The sequence below is a fragment of the Thalassophryne amazonica genome, chromosome 7 (assembly GCF_902500255.1).
Source record: "Thalassophryne amazonica chromosome 7, fThaAma1.1, whole genome shotgun sequence".
NCBI lineage: Eukaryota > Metazoa > Chordata > Actinopteri > Batrachoidiformes > Batrachoididae > Thalassophryne > Thalassophryne amazonica.
Window position 1 is genome coordinate 9,093,644 of NC_047109.1, and position 18,055 is coordinate 9,111,698.

General features: G+C 41.9%; 1 protein-coding gene across 3 annotated transcripts in view; it reads left to right on the top strand.

The window, feature by feature from the left end:
- The window catches only part of oxr1a (oxidation resistance 1a), a 668,289-nt gene that overhangs the window by 597,383 nt on the left and 52,851 nt on the right, over positions 1–18,055 (top strand). For all 3 annotated transcript variants that reach the window (XM_034173809.1, XM_034173811.1, XM_034173810.1), the window contains 2 exons: positions 2,604–2,756; positions 8,752–8,936. In XM_034173809.1, the coding sequence (XP_034029700.1) occupies positions 2,604–2,756; positions 8,752–8,936 (338 nt within the window). The remainder of the gene's footprint in view (positions 1–2,603; positions 2,757–8,751; positions 8,937–18,055) is intronic.

The window sequence follows — 18,055 nt, forward strand, 5'->3', positions numbered from 1 at the left end:
AGTCATCATTTAAATAGTTTGTGCCCCAGAGTGACTCTGAGTCACACATTTGTTCTTGTTGATATTTATTCTTCTCACAGATTTGGATCCATCTCTGCCCGTGCTTGCAGATCACATGGTAACAGGCCACCGGTTAAAAACACCGAACCCACCACACCTTGTGATTACAGCCCAGCAGACGCACCATCTGTGGCAGATTGCAGTTACTCAGGCGAAGACAAAGCAGCATTCATTACATTATTGTGTGTGTGTGTGTGTGTGTGTGTGTGTGTGTGTGTGTGTGTGTGTGTGTGTGTGTGTGTGTGTGTGTGTGTGTGTGTGTGTGTGTGTGTGTGTGTGTGTGTGTGTGTGTGTGTGTGTGTGAACATCAAACAACATCATGGTTGAAACAGATTTTTAATTTCTTCTCAACTCTGCAGCATCTGGCAGGTTGCAGAAAAATATCAAATATGTAGCTATGTGTTATTTTTACATGTGTTGCCAAAGGCAGAGGAGCTGCTCGACTCCGTCTGTCCGTATGGTCGATGTGTGTTTGATATCTCAACAAACACTTACTGATTGAAAGTGAAATTTGATACAAAAGGTCACCTCAATCTGGCCTCAATTAAGTTCAAAGCTGGCTGCATTTTCATTCTAATTGTGGCCACTCGGCGGCTGAGAAAATGAAACATTGTGTACGTGATGTTATATCAGAAGCCTTAGTGTATCAGTGTGAAACGGGGTATCCAAGATCACCCCACTAAGAGTTCGGACAAGTTTGATTTTGGGCACGTTTCAGTGCTAATTCTAGCCACCAGGAGGCAGAGTCTTTGAAACGTTTTTATATGATCTCTTTATCAAGCTATCCTGTGTCACTGTGTAACTTCTTAAACAAGATCACCTCACTAAGACTTCAGATAAGGTCAGCGTTGGTTATGTTTGAATTCTGATTGTGGTCAAAAAGGGGCTGAGCCTGTGAAGCCTGCCGCACACGATAACGACACGAGGGCTTGATGGATCGTGATGAAACTTGCTGCTTAAGTAGATTATACTTACAATATTGCTCGTTTTCAAGGTTGGGCTTGGCAATGCAGGTTGGAGTCAGTACTGCAGTCTGTTTGCTGTGTCTTTGAGTGATTCTCTATATTATTCAATATCATTGCGACTGTAAATGTAGAATGTTTTGTCACTTGCTTGCACCAGTGGATTAGTTTTGTGTGATTTGTTGTGAGGAAGTTCTATAAGGATGAACACTGGATGCATACACACAAACTCACTCGTGTAGTGTGTGAGGTCATTCAAAGGCACATTGGTCTGTAATAAAATAGCAGGAGGCAAATGAATTAAACCAGCTTTCAACTCATTACCACAGCAGACCTCAGACTCACAGGAGGCAAATTCATTACAGATCCTGATCGGGTTATTTGAACCTGATGTCCTACTGTGCAGAGAAGATCAGTGTATATGGATAGATAATATATTTAGAGATTGTGTTGCACTGCTGTACTGATTCCACATGTTCCCACATGTAGTGTCTGTAGCTAGTGTGCAGGACACATCGGTGCTGACTGCAGGATTTGAGTTTAGCATTTGTTGTCTGCATTTACACTGTCGCCATTTGGCTGCTTTGGGGTCCAAACTGTGTCCAAACTATAAATTCACCTTCTGTTTATTATCTTGTTTATTGTGGCCAAGTGTTGTTTCTGTGTTCACAATAAGGGAATAGAATACAATAGAGCTTTATTGTCATTGCACATATGTGTACATACAACGAAACTTGTTCTCTGCATTTAACCCATCCTAATTACAGTGAGACACAATCTAACAACTTGGAGCAGTGGGCAGCCACAGCGCCCAGGGATCAGCTCCAGATGTAGAGACGCTGCCTTGGTCAAGGGCAGATAAAGGAGCAGAACCTAAATAAGCATGTTTTTGATTGTGGGAGGAAACCGGAGTGCCCGGACGAAACCCACAGAGACACGGGGAGAACATACGACCTCCACACAGAAAGGCCGGGAATTGATCCCATGACCTTCTTGCTGTGAAGCACCAGTGCTAACCACTAATCCACCGGCCTCCAGAACTAATTAAGAACTAAAGCACCTGACACAGGGACAGATTGGGATTGTTTTGTTTATGTTCAGATTTCTTTGCAACTTGGACTGTTCTTGATATGCTGAGAACAAGTGACAGCTCGAATGCCTAAAGGGATTCTTTTTTTGTGAGTCTTTCACAGTTTTGCATCCACACTTGTGTTATTTCTGTCTATGTTGTCTCCACATCCGTTTTGAGTTGGCCAGGTACAGCTGTCTTCCTCAGCTGCAGGGACTTTGTGTCTGACCAGTCAGGACTCACTCAAGTGTACCAACTCTAAAAAGTAGTTCCTCGACCACTGGCGAGTAAATGCAAAAGAGGAGGAGCAAAACAGTCACAGACACCATGGTACCAACCAAAATAACAGCCCAGAGTACCTGAGAAGGTTCCTGCATTATAAACAGGGCTTCATTTAGTTCAGCTGGTGGTACAGATGTAAGTGGCAGATTGTGACAGTTCACCTATAGAAGTTATTAGTTATCATCTGTTGATAATACTATTGGACATAACCCGGCCCGCTTTCCTTCTAGGACTCTGATGGCACACCCAGACCAGAAAGTATCCACCCCCCAGTCTTCTCTGCCCTCCGTCATTCCAGAGTGGTGTCATCCACCTCCGAGGAGGAAGAGGCCCTCACAGAAAGGTTCCTCAAAATCAACTGCAAGTACATCACAGATGGCAAGGTGAGCTATCAACCGAAACATCAGGTCTGTCCAAATGTCATGTTTTCTCCTTTGTGGTCAGGCATTATGTGTCTGAGGCAGGTGTGTACAAAAAAATTTAATATTCTAAAGCTTAAGTTTTCATTTTTCTTCATCTTAATGTCATAGCAGCGGAATAATTTTCAGCATTCAGACACACAGTAAGTGTAATCAGAGGTGAAGTTAAATATCATCACAACTGGGGTGCCTTCATTAGAGAGATTGGCGAGATGACAAGTCAAAAAAAATCGGTCACATGACTCATGGTGCCATCTTGAGGCAAAAATAACGTCTGTTAATGTGTCTATATTTTTATTTATTTATTCACTGAAAATGCAGGTTGTTGTGCATTTGGATGCACAAATAGTCACAGTAAGGGCTTCAAGATGTACAGATTCCCTTCAGATCCGAACAGAAGAAAAATTTGGGAAAATAAAGTCAGCCATGTGGGATGGAAGCCAACATCATCATCATAGTTTTGAGAGGTAAATTTATTGTTCAGTCCCATGTACAGTAAAACTCACCTAAACCGTCATCGTATAAACAAGATATTCGCAGTCACCAGACAAAAACGTCCCAAAGTTTTTGTATCGTTTTCCATGTAATAAACACCGTATATAACAGATTTTGTAGAGTGGATTTTTTGCTCACATCAGATAAAATGTCCTGTCCGATCGCAATGTATTTCCATTAAAAACTCAGAGCAGTCTGGATGTGCAGAGGTACAAATTAAAGTTCAGTTCTGACACTCGCCGATTTGTGGAAAGTAGGAGAGGAAACATTTCTCTGATTAAAAGACCGACCGTTTAGTTTTTTCAAACGGTGTTCAGACTCCGACCCGCACGTCAGACTGCGGCCCGGAGTCATATTATATAGCATGCATGCTGATAAATGGATCAGAAAAGTCCGCATCACATTTACAACACAAAGTCGGTAGAAGAGGAAAATGTACAGCTTACCTTTGATTTGGAGGAGATGACTGTAGAAAGAAAAGCTTGTTGAGAGCCAAATTAGTCCATAATAAAGTCATTGCATGACATGGAGTTAAAGAGCATCAGCTCAATAAAACAGGCTTTAAATTAATTAAATAAATCATCATAAATTGTAAATGTATGTAAATTTGATAGCTTAACTATTTTTATATTTATTTTGATAGCACCTGTACCTGGATGTGTTGCTGTATGTGGTTAAATGATTTTAAAAAAATGTTGAAAACATTAATGGTTCATAGTTTCAGTAGTCAGTTTCAGCTTCAGTAGTTCAGCGCAGCTGAACCCAAAATGGCACCATGTTCTGAGTTGACGCCACTCTCTCTATCAAGGCACTCTATTCACAACTAGTTATGTTGGAAGCTCGTAAGCAATAAGATGACCTTATGGACTTTTTATTGTCATCATGTGGAATATTTCTTATATGAAATGAAGAGAAAATTGACCAAATCAGACGTTGTTAGAGTGCAGCATTATTCCCTGAAAACCAACAGGAACACTGATTCGCGTTATTGTACATTTTTATTTAAAATAATACTGAACAACATGAAGCTGCATGAAGTCTGTGATCGTCTGTACATCTGTCTGTACCTCAGTGAATAGTCAGCTGGGGTGTGAATTGGTTGAACTGTTGGTATTTCTGAGCATTTTAATCATCACCTCCTGAGGATGAGAGGTGAGAACCCATCTCCAGCTGGTTATATGTTGGGTATACAGTCGGAGGTTGTCTTTTTTGTTTTTTTGTGTGTGTGTGATGGCACTAGTTGGTTGGGATTAGTTTGTGATGGCACTAGCAAGTTTGGGTTAGCTTCTTTGGAACTAGTTTATGGAGGGGCTTGTTGATTTTGGGTTAGTTTGATGGAGCTTGTTTGTTTGGGATTAGTAGTTTGTGATGGAGTTAATTAGTTTGTTGATGGAGTTAGTTTGTTTGGGATTGGTTTGGGATGGGCTTGTTGGCATATGGCTCATTGATTTGAGGCTATTTGGCACTGGTTTAGTTCACAGTGGGGCTAGTTGGATTGGGGCTCATTAGCATGGGTCGAGTTGACAATGGTACCAATTGACAATGAGGTGAGTTGGCACATGGCTAGTTAACAGTGTGGCTATTAACCGGTCAAAGTCACAATGGCTGCATGTCTGCCAGCAATGAGGAGTCACTCATCACTTGTCTTTACAGCAGGTCTGATCACCTTCATGTATGAAATATTATGTTCATAAGTCTGTTAAAATCTAAATTTTTTGCTTGTTTCGATTCAGAAAGCAGCACTTCACATTGATTAAATGAGTGATCCACTCCTGGGAATGTTTACCGGATGGAAATCCTGATGTCTGCTGCAGATGTTTAAACCCACAAACAGATGCTTTAAAAGACTGATGATTTTTAATACTTTTTTACTTCATACATCTTTTAGTTCACCGATCCAAAGTGCAGTACAGAGATTCATCAATGCGTGTGTGTGTGTGCGTGTGCGCGTATACACATGGGCTCACTTGTTTTAGGTGACTTTATATCCTCCTGTTCTCATGACAGATGGACACCAGCGGAGACGGCGTGTACAGCTAGTTCATCAAAGCATAACGTGCCAGCAGCAAATCAACCCTTGCCTCTAAATATGACAGGTGGAGGGGAGGCAGGCACATCGATTTCAGAGAATCAAACAAAATATGTGAACATGCATCAGAACTCCCACCAGCAGGTGTTCAACATGCTGAAGTCCTCCAAAGTGTGGCGTTAATATAATCTAGAATTACCGAACAAATTAAAAAGATTGATTTATTTTCAAATATTCACTCTCAAACTACATTTTCAGGGAGGGTGGAAAAATGACATAAGTGGATTGTGCACTTGCTTCTAAAACAGAAGGTTCCAGGTTCAAAACCACCTGCTGTGTTGTGTCACGAAGGCTGCCAGGCATAAAACTTTAGTCAAATCAACATGTGGATCTGTATCTAAAAACGCAAGTCCCTTCAGCTTCTCCCTTGTTTGCACTTGGGGTCACCACAGCAGATCCAAGGTGGATCTGCTTGTTGATTTGGCACAAGTTTACACCGGATGCCCTTGCTGGTGCAACTCCACATTACATGTAGAAATGTGGCAGTGGTGGGGTTTGAGCCAGGAAGCTTCTGCACTGGAAACAAGTGCACTGATTTTTCAGTTTTAATTTTTCAATTATTTTCATTTATATAGCGCCAAATCACAACAGTTGCCTCAAGGCGCTTCACACAAGTAAGGTCTAACCTTACTAACCCCCAGAGCAACAGTGGTAAGGAAAAACTCCCTCTGAGGAAGAAACCTCAAGCAGACCAGACTCAAAGGGGTGACCCTCTGCTTAGGCCATGCTACAGACATAAATTACAGAACAATTCACAAAACGAATATACAGGAAATGCAGTTGGTGCACAGGACAGGAGGGTCTCCAGCACAAATACCACACCCATCTCTGGAGGGAGCTGCACCTTAAACAGAGAGAAAAAACAGAATCAGGCATCAGAAAGACAAGAAACACAGTATAATTTACCAGCATTAAACAACAAGAAAAACAGGAAATGCTAATGTGATCGCTGGCCACTAGCCCTAAGCTTCACTAAAAGACCCAGAATTTAGGTAAAGTTGAGGCTGCGGCCCGCTCAGTTTCCAAATAAAATGAATTAAAAGAGTAAAAAGTGGAAAACTATACTATGCCAGTATGTTAGCCATATGAAAGGGAAAATAAGCGCGTCTGAAGTCTGGACTTGAAAGTCTCCACAGAATCTGACTGTTTTATTGATGCAGGGATCATTCCACAGAACAGGGGCACGATAAGAGAAAGCTCTATGACCCGCAGACTTCTCATTCACCCTAGGGACACAAAGTAGTCCTGCACCCTGAGAGCACAAAGCCCGGGCCGGTACGTAGGGTTTAATTAGGTCAGTTAAGTAGGGAGGTACCAGTCCGTGAACAATTTTATAGACTAGTAGCAGAACCTTAAAATCTGGTCTCACAGGGACAGGAAGCCAGTGAAGGGATGTCAAAATGGTTGTAATGTGGTCGAATTTCTGCTTCGTGTCAAAAGTCTGGCTGCAGCATTGTGAACCAATTGGAGAGCCCTAATGCTGGACTGCGGTAAACCAGAAAATAGAACATTGCAGTAGTCTAATCTAGAAGAGATAAACGCATGGATCAGGGTCTCAGCATCAGCCATAGACAGGATGAATCTTCGCTATATTTCGCAGGTGGAAGAAAGCAGTCCTCGAATTTTTCTAGGTTCCTCACTTTGTCAGTGTGATGTATGCCACACGAGCCTAGGCTAAGCGTTAACTGGTCAAATTGATGCCGATGTCTCACTGGACCAAGAACCATCATTTCAGTCTTATCAGAGTTTAAAAGTACGAAGTTTCTAGACATCCAACTTCTCACTGATGGAAGGCAATCTAAGGATTTTATATGAATGAGATTGGCTCATGACCGAAAGAACGAGATTGTGAACACAAGCGACCGAGATGAGTTTCCTCCGCAGGGTGGCTGGGCGCTCCCTTAGAGATAGGGTGAGGAGCTCGGTCACTCGGGAGGAGCTCGGAGTCGAGCTGCTGCTCCTCCACATCGAAAGGAGTCAGTTGAGGTGGTTCGGGCATCTTTTCCAGATGCCCCCTGGACGCCTCGCTGGAGAGGTGTTCCGGGCACGTCCCATTGGGAGGAGGCCCCGGGGAAGACCTAGGACACGGCGGCTTTGCTTGAGCTGCTGCCCCCGCGACCCGACTCTGGATAAAGCGGAAGAAAATGGATGGATGGATGGATGGATGGATTACCAGCAGTTATCGGCATGTATAACTGAGTATCATCAGCATAGCAGTGAAAGGTAATCCCAAAATGGCGCAATATGTGCCCAAGAGGTGCTATATAAAGGGAGAAAAGCAGGGGGCCTAAGACGGACCCCTGTGGAACCCCAAATTTCATGTCACTAAGGTTAGAAGTAGTGTTATCATATAAAACACAATGAGAGCGACCGGATAGATATGACATCAACCATGCAAGGGCACTTCCAGTAATCCCAAAGTAATGCTCCAGCCTATCAAATAAAATATGATGATCCACAGTATCAAATGCAGCACTAAGATCTAACAGCACCAGAACCGTAGTCGTGTCCGAATCCATTGCAAGTAGAAGATCATTCACCACTTCAGTGAGAGCCGTCTCTGTGGAATGATAAAAGCAGACTGCAGTGGTTCAAAGAGATTATTCTCAGTAAGATAGTACACGAGCTGCCGTGAAACCACTTTTTCCAGAATTTTAGAGCAAAATGATAGATAACCACTAACCACTTGGTGTCTGATCAAGCAAAAAGGAAAAAGCCAAAAGAAATCAAACAACAAATACATTCCTAATGTCTTAAATATTAATGTAGTATTTTGACTATAATTTTTACTAATTAAAAAATTACACTGAATACATAAATATTCCATTTGAACTAATTTAGTGTTGGTATTAAATTTTATTATTTTTGTTTTTATCTAATTGTATTAAATCATTCTATAAATGAAAATTACATTAAGAAAATATTCAGCAAGAGACACACAAAAATTACAGTATTAAAATATTTTCACATTTTAACCACAAGTATGTACTCATAATCAGCAGGTACGACCTGCAACAATTTTGCAACATCGCGATCACGTGTGATTCTTTTGTATTTATTTCTAAACGTATTTTTAAGCTCTGTACCTCAAATATTTGTCTGAGAGGTGTGGTGTGTTTGTGAATGCTTGTGTGTCTGTGCAGTTTCTCTCAAACGTTTCATATTATTGAACCACTGCTGATTCACTTTCACGAACCAAATGAAAGACCTGAAGTGCTTCGCGGTGGTAGTCAATAAATTGTACTTGATTTAGGACGTTTGTGGTTGCAAAAGCATTTGGCCTTCAGTTGTTTGTGACGGGTGCTTTTTGATCAGCTTCTGTGGTAAACATGTCAGCAGCCTCACCCGTCACTTCTTGTCCCTGCCTTATTTCAGGGTGGGGTTAGCGGGGTGCTGCTGGTGACGCCCAACAACATAATGTTTGACCCTCACCGGAACGATCCGCTGGTTCAGGCACACGGGTGTGAGGAGTACGGCATCATGTGTCCGCTGGAAGAAGTTCAGTCTGCTGCCATCTACAAGGAAATCACTGACCCCAAGATCAGAGAGGCAGTACCTGAGTAAGAATATCGCTGTGGGATATGCACGCAAACATGCACTTCACGATCATAATGCATATGCACAAGTGCTTTCATACAACAGTGGGAATACTTGTTAGACCTTACTTGTGTGAAGCACCTTGAGGCAGCTTTGATGTGATTTGGCACTATATAAATGTAATAAATGTAAATGGGAATTCTCACATGGAATCCCACCAAGACAGATCTGATTTGTTTCTGTGTTGACAACATAATGTGACTTGTGTAGTTAGATTACATTACCAGCACAATATGCCAGAACAGATGGATGCAGGCATCCTCACTTCATAAAATAGTTTTTAGCTTTTCAAGTTTATGTGCATATTGAATTTACATCCACTTAAAATCAAGACCATGTAGGATTAAAGAAAATGTGTATTTGGAAAAAAAACCCCCTTAAATTTCAATTTTGGGAATGTGGTCCATTTATTTGTGAATGATCCAGTAAGCAGGTGCCTCAGTATTAAAGCCCCCACAGCCAGGGAAGGCCACACAGATACCCATGATTCACCTGGCTGCAACAGATAGATGCTTAATTTTGAGATGTGTTAATGGACCGGTTGTCTGCATGGATGGTTGCCATCCAGGACTCAAGAGTGCACTGTAAAAACCGATATCTAAGAAAGTATAAAAAAAAAGACTTGTTTAACGAAAATCAAATCAATTTTATTTATATAGCGCCAAATCACAACAAACAGTTGCCCCAAGGTGCTTTATATTGTAAGGCAAAAGCCATACAATAATTACAGAAAAACCCCAACGGTCAAAACGACCCCCTATGAGCAAGCACTTGGCGACAGTGGGAAGGAAAAACTCCCTTTTAACAGGAAGAAACCTCCAGCAGAACCAGGCTTAGGGAGGGGCAGTCTTCTGCTGGGACTGGTTGGGGCTGAGGGGAGAGAATCAGGAAAAAGACATGCTGTGGAAGAGAGCAGAGATCAATCACTAATGATTAAATGCAGAGTGGTGCATACAGAGCAAAAAGAGGTGAATAAAAAGAAACACTCAGTGCATCATGGGAACCCCCCAGCAGTCTAATGCCCCGTTTACACATAGACGGTAAACTCTCCCGGAAGCGTCCCGGCAGAGTTTTTGCCCCCTCCGGGCCGTTTTAGGGATCAAACGCCGTAGTTAACGCCGGCACATGGGGGCGTGGTTTGGTTCCAGCTTCACCGGGAATCGTCAAAAAAATTATTCAACATGTCGAATAATTCCGGGAGCGCTCCCGGAGAAGTGGCCTGACAACGGAGACAACACGAACAACGGCGTTTGATACTTTTTAATCGCCGTGTCATCCCGCCCCTTCCTGTAGTCCCACAGTTTACACCGCTGTAATTGGCGGCCGACATTGTATCCCTAACCAACGGCGTGTAAAACGACGATAGAGCCCACATCGGCGTCCTCAAAGGCGTTTTAACCGGCGACAGAGGCAGACACAATGGCGGCGCTAGCGGACAGTACGCTGTTCTAAACGCCACCTCCCGGTTAACGGTGTTCCAAATGGCCGATAGGCGGCGGTCAGAATAAAAACGCTATTGCGCTGCATGCAGGTCTCTCACTAGCAGCCAGCTCCAGATATTTTTGCAGAGAAGCTCCAGTATGCCTCCTAAAAGAAAATTGGCAGCGGCAAGGACTTACCAAGAGGTCTGGTTCAGAAGCAGAGGGTAGTCCTGTGGTGGAGACGGGCAACACGTTGAGGAGGGGGAAAAGGAGAGAAAAGAAAAGGCTGAGAGATGAGCTCCCTGTCACTCCCTCCCCCTGCACTGACAGCTGCTTCAGCCTATTATACTCTGGGGGCAGTGCCTACAAGCAAAAGTTCCTGGAGTAACGCAGGATTTGCCTGGATAAATCCAGCGGTACACAGGGCATTATCGGCGGCAGCAGAACACCGCCGTTCTCACGCGTGTCTTAACCTGTGATTGTAAAGATAGAACTGAGTATTAACCCCCGTTGCCTGACGTGTGCCGGATGCTACGGCGTCAAAACTCTGCTTTATTCGGCAATTTAGCGGGGTTTTATCCACGTATTTGCAGCTAGTATGGCGCTCAAAACGCCGGCGAAATGCTCCGCCCCTTTCCACTGCGAAAACAGCCGGAACTACCGCGAACTTCGGTCTACGTACTACCCGCAGACAAAACCGTCTATGTGTAACCTGGGCTTAAGTCTATAGCAGCATAACTAAGGGATGGTTCAGGGTCACCTGATCCAGCCCTAACTATAAGCTTTAGCAAAAAGGAAAGTTTTAAGCTTAATCTTAAAAGTAGAGAGGGTGTCTGTCTCCCTAATCCGAATTGGGAGCTGCTTCCACAGGAGAGGAGCCTGAAAGCTGAAGGCTCTGCCTCCCATTCTACTCTTACAAACACTAGGAACTACAAGTAAGCCTGTAGTCTGAGAGCGAAGCGCTCTATTGGGGTGATATGGTACTATGAGGTCCCTAAGATAAGATGGGACCTGATTATTCAAAACCTTATAAGTAAGAAGAAAAATTTTAAATTCTATTCTGGAATTAACAGGGAGCCAATGAAGAGAAGCCAATATGGGTGAAATATGCTCTCTCCTTCTAGTCCCTGTCAGCACTCTAGCTGCAGCATTTTGAATTAACTGAAGGCTTTTCCGGGAACTTTTAGGACAACCTGATAATAATGAATTACAATAGTCCAGCCTAGAGGAAATAAATGCGTGAATTAGCTTTTCAGCATCACTCTGAGACAAGACCTTTCTAATTTTAGAGATATTGTGCAAATGCAAAAAAGCAGTCCTACATATTTGCTTAATATGCGCATTGAAGGACATATCCTGATCAAAAATGACTCCAAGATTTCTCACAGTATTACTGGAGGTCAGGGTAATGCCATCCAGAGTAAGGATCTGGTTAGCCACCATGTTTCTAAGATTTGTGGGGCCAAGTACAATAACTTCAGTTTTATCTGAATTTAAAAGCAGGAAATTAGAGATCACCCATGTCTTTATGTCTGAACGACATTCCTGAAGTTTAACTAATTGGTGTGTGTCCTCTGGCTTCATGGATAGATAAAGCTGGGTATCATCTGCGTAACAATGAAAATTTAAGCAATGCTTTCTAATTATACTGCCTAAGGGAAGCATGTATAAAGTGAATAAAATCGGTCCTAGCACAGAACCTTGTGGAACTCCATAATTAACCTTAGTCCGTGAAGAAGACTCCCCATTTATATGAACAAATTGTAATCTATTAGATAAATATGATTCAAACCACTGCAGCGCAGTGCCTTTAATACTTATGGCATGCTCTAATCTCTGTAATAAAATTTTATGGTCAACAGTATCAAAAGCTGCACTGAGGTCTAACAGGACAAGCACAGAGATGAGTCCACTGTCTGAGGCCATAAGAAGATCATTTGTAACCTTCACTAATGCTGTTTCTGTACTATGATGAATTCTGAAACCTGACTGAAACTCTTCAAATAGACCATTCCTCTGCAGATGATCAGTTAGCTGTTTTACAACTACCCTTTCAAGAATGTTTGAGAGAAAAGGAAGGTTGGAGATTGGCCTATAATTAGCTATGATAGCTGGGTCAAGTGATGGCTTTTTAAGTAATGGTTTAATTACTGCCACCTTAAAAGCCTGTGGTACATAGCCAACTAATAAAGATAGATTGATCATATTTAAGATCGAAGCATTAATTAATGGTAGGGCTTCTTTGAGCAGCCTGGAAGGAATGGGGTCTAATAGACATGTTGATGGTTTGGAGGAAGTAACTAATGAAAATAACTCAGACAGAACAATCGGAGAGAAAGAGTCTAACCAAATACCAGCATTACTGAAAGCAGCCGAACATAAAGATATGTCTTTGGGATGGTTATGAATAATTTTTTCTCTAATAGTTAGAATTTTATTTGCAAAGAAAGTCATGAAGTCATTACTAGTTAAAGTTAAAGGAATACTCGGCTCAATAGAGCTCTGACTCTTTGTCAGCCTGGCTACAGTGCTGAAAAGAAACCTGGGGTTGTTCTTATTTTCTTCAGTTAGTGATGAATAGTAAGATATCCTAGCTTTACCGAGGGCTTTTTTATAGAGCAACAGACTCTTTTTCCAGGCTAAAAGAAGATCTTCTAAATTAGTGAGACACCATTTCCTCTCCAGCTTACGGGTTATCTGCTTTAAGCTGCGAGTTTGTGGGTTATACCACGGAGTCAGGCACTTCTGATTTAAGGCTCTCTTTTTCAGAGGAGCTACAGCATCCAAAGTTGTGCTCAATGAGGATGTAAAGCTATTGAGGAGATAATCTATCTCACTTACAGAGTTTAGGTAGCTACTCTGCACTGTGTTGTATATGGCATTGAAGAACATAACAAAGAAGGAATCATATCCTTAAACCTAGTTACAGCGCTTTCAGAAAGACTTCTACTGTAATGAAACGTATTCCCCACTGCTGGGTAGTCCATTAAAGTAAATGTAAATGTTATTAAGAAATGATCAGACAAAAGGGGGTTTTCAGGGAATACTGTTAAGTCTTCAATTTCCATACCATAAGTCAGAACAAGATCTAAAGTGTGATTAAAGTGGTGGGTGGGCTCATTTACATAAACATAAACCTCATGATGAATTTTTTTTTAATGGTCATTTCCACTTGTAATTTCACCAAAATATGTAATTGCCTTTAATGCTGTTATCAGGACAGAGTAAATTCTAAAATATGAATTTGAGCGCAATAAGTGGAGAGCTTCTACTTGTGCAGATGTCTTTTGACTTTGATTTCGTGGACATTTTTAATGATCCGTTCATTTATTGTTAAAATATAAAATGAAACAGCTTTTTTAAAAATAATAAAATAGTTGCTGTTGAAAGAGCCTTTTATTTAGAAGCAAGTGATGTTATGCTGGATTCTCGGGACCAGATGAAGGTCTCTTCTGCAGCTTTGAACTCTGGTGGTGTTGCTGAAGTTATGCTGCTATAGACGTAGACTGCTGGGGGGTTCCCATGATGCACTGTTTCTTTCTCTTTTTGCTCTGTATGCACCACTCTGCATTTAATCATCAGTGATCGATCTCTGCTCCCCTCCTCCCCTCCACAGCATGTCTTTTTCCTGGTTCTCTCCCTCAGCCCCAACCAGTCCCAGCAGAAGACTGCCCCTCCCTGAGCCTGGTTCTGCTGGAGGTTTCTTCCTGTTAAAAGGGAGTTTTTCCTTCCCACTGTAGCCAAGTGCTTGCTCACAGGGGGTCGTTTTGACCGTTGGGGTTTTACATAATTATTGTATGGCCTTGCCTTACAATATAAAGCGCCTTGGGGCAACTGTTTGTTGTGATTTGGCGCTATATAAAAAAATTGATTGATTGATTGAAATATAAATACTAGAAATACTGCTCGCTACTGATTTACTGGCTACTACTGTTCCTCTCCTTCCTGACCTCTGTCTTCCTGTTACTCCTTGTCCCCCTGGGTGAGGAGTTTTACAGTCTGATGGCCTGAGGGACAAAGACATTTTTCAGTCTGTTGTTCCTGCACTTGGAAAGGAGCAGTCTGTGGCTGAAGAGGCTCCTCTGGTTGCTGATGACGGTGTGCAGAGGGTGACTGGCATCATCCATAATTTCCAGCAGTTTGTCCAGTGTTCTCTTCTCTGCCACCATCACCAGAGAGTCCGGCTTCATGCCACAGATCCAGCCCACCTGATCAGATTGTCCAGTCTAGATGTGTCCTTGTTGGATGTGTTCTCCTCCGCACACCCCGGTATAAAAGAGAATCTTTGTGACCAGGCAGTCTGTTCAAACTGTGTCATGGAGCCAAGCTTCTCCCCCATGCACGCAATGTTTTTTCCCCTGCGCGCAACTTGCGCAGCTTTTCCAGCATATTTGATACACAGCTCAAGACAACTCTCAATGTGAAAGGGTCTATAGCATAAAAATAGGACAGAATGTGACCTTTTCACCTCTTAAAATAGGTCAAGGTTAGACTGAACTTGTCCAAGGTCTGTGTCCCAAGAATGATCCCTGTGAATTTGAAGACCCTGGCATTAATAGGACTGGACTTACGCTGAGCACAGACAGACATACACATGCAAAGCCTTCACAATACTCAATAACCATTGGGTAAAAAGCACAAATTGTTTAAGTCAAATGTTTAGATAAATGTAGAGACAGAACAGTAACAGGAAAACGCCACTTTGGGAAATGACTGCCACCTTGCCTCACACTTTATGTTTAATATGGATTGTTTCAGTGCTGTAATTTGGGCCAATTTATGCAGACTGAATGTGTGAAAAGTCTTTTTCCCCTTCTTTTCATTTGGGTTATTTTGTCAACAAAAATTATAGTAATTATTTTTTAAATAAAACCTTTTTTGCAAGCACATGACGATCAATGTGACAGAATAAAATGCCTTAAAAAAATCAATAGCATATTGTAACAAAAACACTTGAGTCAATAGATTTAGGTTTTTTCTATGAAGAAAACAAACAAGAATAAAAACCATTTGTTTACCCTGATCTCACTGGTCTTGTAGAATTTGTGCACTGAGTGGAAGCTCCCAGCGTCTGATCCAAATGTTCCTCATGCATAAATTTACTGAATAATTTCAAAATCATGAATTCTGGTTCTGTGCTTGCATCTATTGGATGCCCACTTTGAGTTTTTGGTACCATATTCACAGATTAATTTCCACAGTACCCCATAATGACAATGTGAATACTTTTTTTTAGATGTTTGCAAATTTATTAAAAGTAAAAATTCTAAGAATCACATGTACATAACATGAAGCTCAGAATTGAGTTCAGATGCATCCTGTTTCCACTGATCATCCTTGATATGTTTCCACAGCTTAAGTCCACCTGGGGTAAATTCCATTGATTGGACCTGATTTGGAAAGACACACACCTGTCTGCATATAAGATCCCACAGTTGACAGTGCATGTCAGAGCACAAAACAAGCTTCAAGTCAAAGGAATTGTCTGTAGACCTCTGAGACAGGATTGTCTCGAGGCACAAATCTGGGGAAGGGTACAGGAACTTTTTTGCTGCTTTGAAGGTCCCATTGAGCACATTGGCCTCCATCATCCGTAAATGGATGAAGTTCAGATCCATCAGGACTCTTCCTAGAGCTGGTGGCTTGTCTAAACTGAGTCATCGGGGGATTAGGGTCTTAGTCAGAGAGGTCATCAAGAAGCCGATGGTCATTCTGTCAGAGCTCCAGCATTCCTCTGTGGAGAGAGGAGAACCTTCCAGAAGGGCAACCATCTCTGCAGCAATCCACCAATCAGGCCGAGTAGATCACACTTAAAGCATTCTTTAAATGAGCGATCGTCATGGCGTTACTGTTTTGAGCTTTTCCTCATGTTGGCTCCAGATAAAATACAATTAGCAGTCATGCTCACTTCAAGCAAATAAATATGAATAAATGTTTTTATCAAATAGCAAAGTGTCTCCAATGACACAAAGAACTGCACGTGTGAAAACGCAAAGGACGTTCATATCTGTGTTTGTGTGTGTACGTGCGGTGCGCTGTTACAGCACAAACGGACTTGCATGTTTGTCTGTGTGTGCCCATTGTTACAGTGCAAATGAAAAGGACTTCATTTCCACAACAACATGAACAGTAAATTCATAAATGGTGTTGTGAGCTGATTTAAAACTGAACTTACCATAAGTTTGCGTTGGACTTCTCTGTCACTTTGGGAAATGTCCCACATAGAAAGTAATCCACAGGAGGTGAGTACTGTGATCCAAAAGTTTGATAATCCATAGATAAACAAAGAAGAGGAAAAGTCAAAAACAGCTGACTGAGGTCTGGAAAGAGACTCAAATAAAACAATCTGTTGTCTGATCACAAAACATGGTCCTGGCGAGTCTGTAGCTGAGAGGATCCACAAAAGGACCTGATCCAGAGGGAGAAGCCACCTGTGAGGTGAACCCGCCAATCTGTGCCTTCAGCCAGTGGGTGCAATGGGGCGACTGCGCCCCCAATCACAACATGGTTTTATTAACCTACTTTTTCACCCAAAGTTACGGTGTGGTGTAAATCTGTCCCAAGATGCCTTGCTTCCAGAAGGGGACCTCAGAACCACCAGAATAAGATCAAGAAAGAAAGAAAAATTTATCCTGAAGAAATACCGTAACGTGTTTGTTTTTTGTTTGACTGGAAGACCACATTTGAATGAAGATGGACCTTTTTTTCTGTATTTGTAAAGTAAGTAAGTCCCTCCGGCTGCTCCCTTGTTTGCACTTGGGGTCGCCACAGCAAATCCAAGGTGGATCTGCATGTTGAATTGGCACAAGTTTTACGCCGGATGCCCTTCCTGACGCAACTCCACATTACATGGAGAAATGTGGCAGGGGTGGGATTTGAAAGAAATCTTATTTGGAAATACAAGGACAGCTTGTTTAACAAGAATAAATTTATTGGTGAATTTATTTTATAAATGTATTAAAATAAGGAGTTCAAATGACATTTAAATTATGTTGTACATTCACCTCACAGCTGCAGGGAGAAACATGTTGTCAAACATCTGGGCAAATATGGACCAAAATGTGCAACAGAATGGGAAAGTAAAATCGGAATTACAGAATAGATGGAATGTGTGACTGGGGATGGGAAACTCAAAATGCTGCTTCAAAACATTTCTTAACATTTCAAAGGCCTGTTGTTTCAAATATTATTCTGAAGTCAACATGAACAAGAAGACATCACATGCTTTAATGCCACCTAGTGAAGAGTGGCTCCTGCTGGATGGTTCAGGAATGTACAGCCATACCAAATTCCAAATTTCATATTTAATGCCTAGAGTTATGTATGCTGCTTGTAATGCTTGCAAATAATTCTATGGAAGGCCTTTTCAGTTATTCTGATAAAGATTCAGACACACATACATACAAACATCAAACAGCCTCCTGTGGAATCCTGGTACTGTTGTGAGACCTTACCACGTAAGCTGGGGAGTGTCATGAACTTGGACCCAAAAAAGCTATAAACAATTGAAATACTCACACAGAGGTGTGGGATGAGAAAAAGGGTTTACTTGGTAAGAGGTCAGTACACAAAAAGGCAGACAAGAATCAGCAGCAGTATCCAAATCATGAGGCAAAACTCGAGGTCAAAAAACAAGCAAAAGGTTTGAAAAACATGGTGTG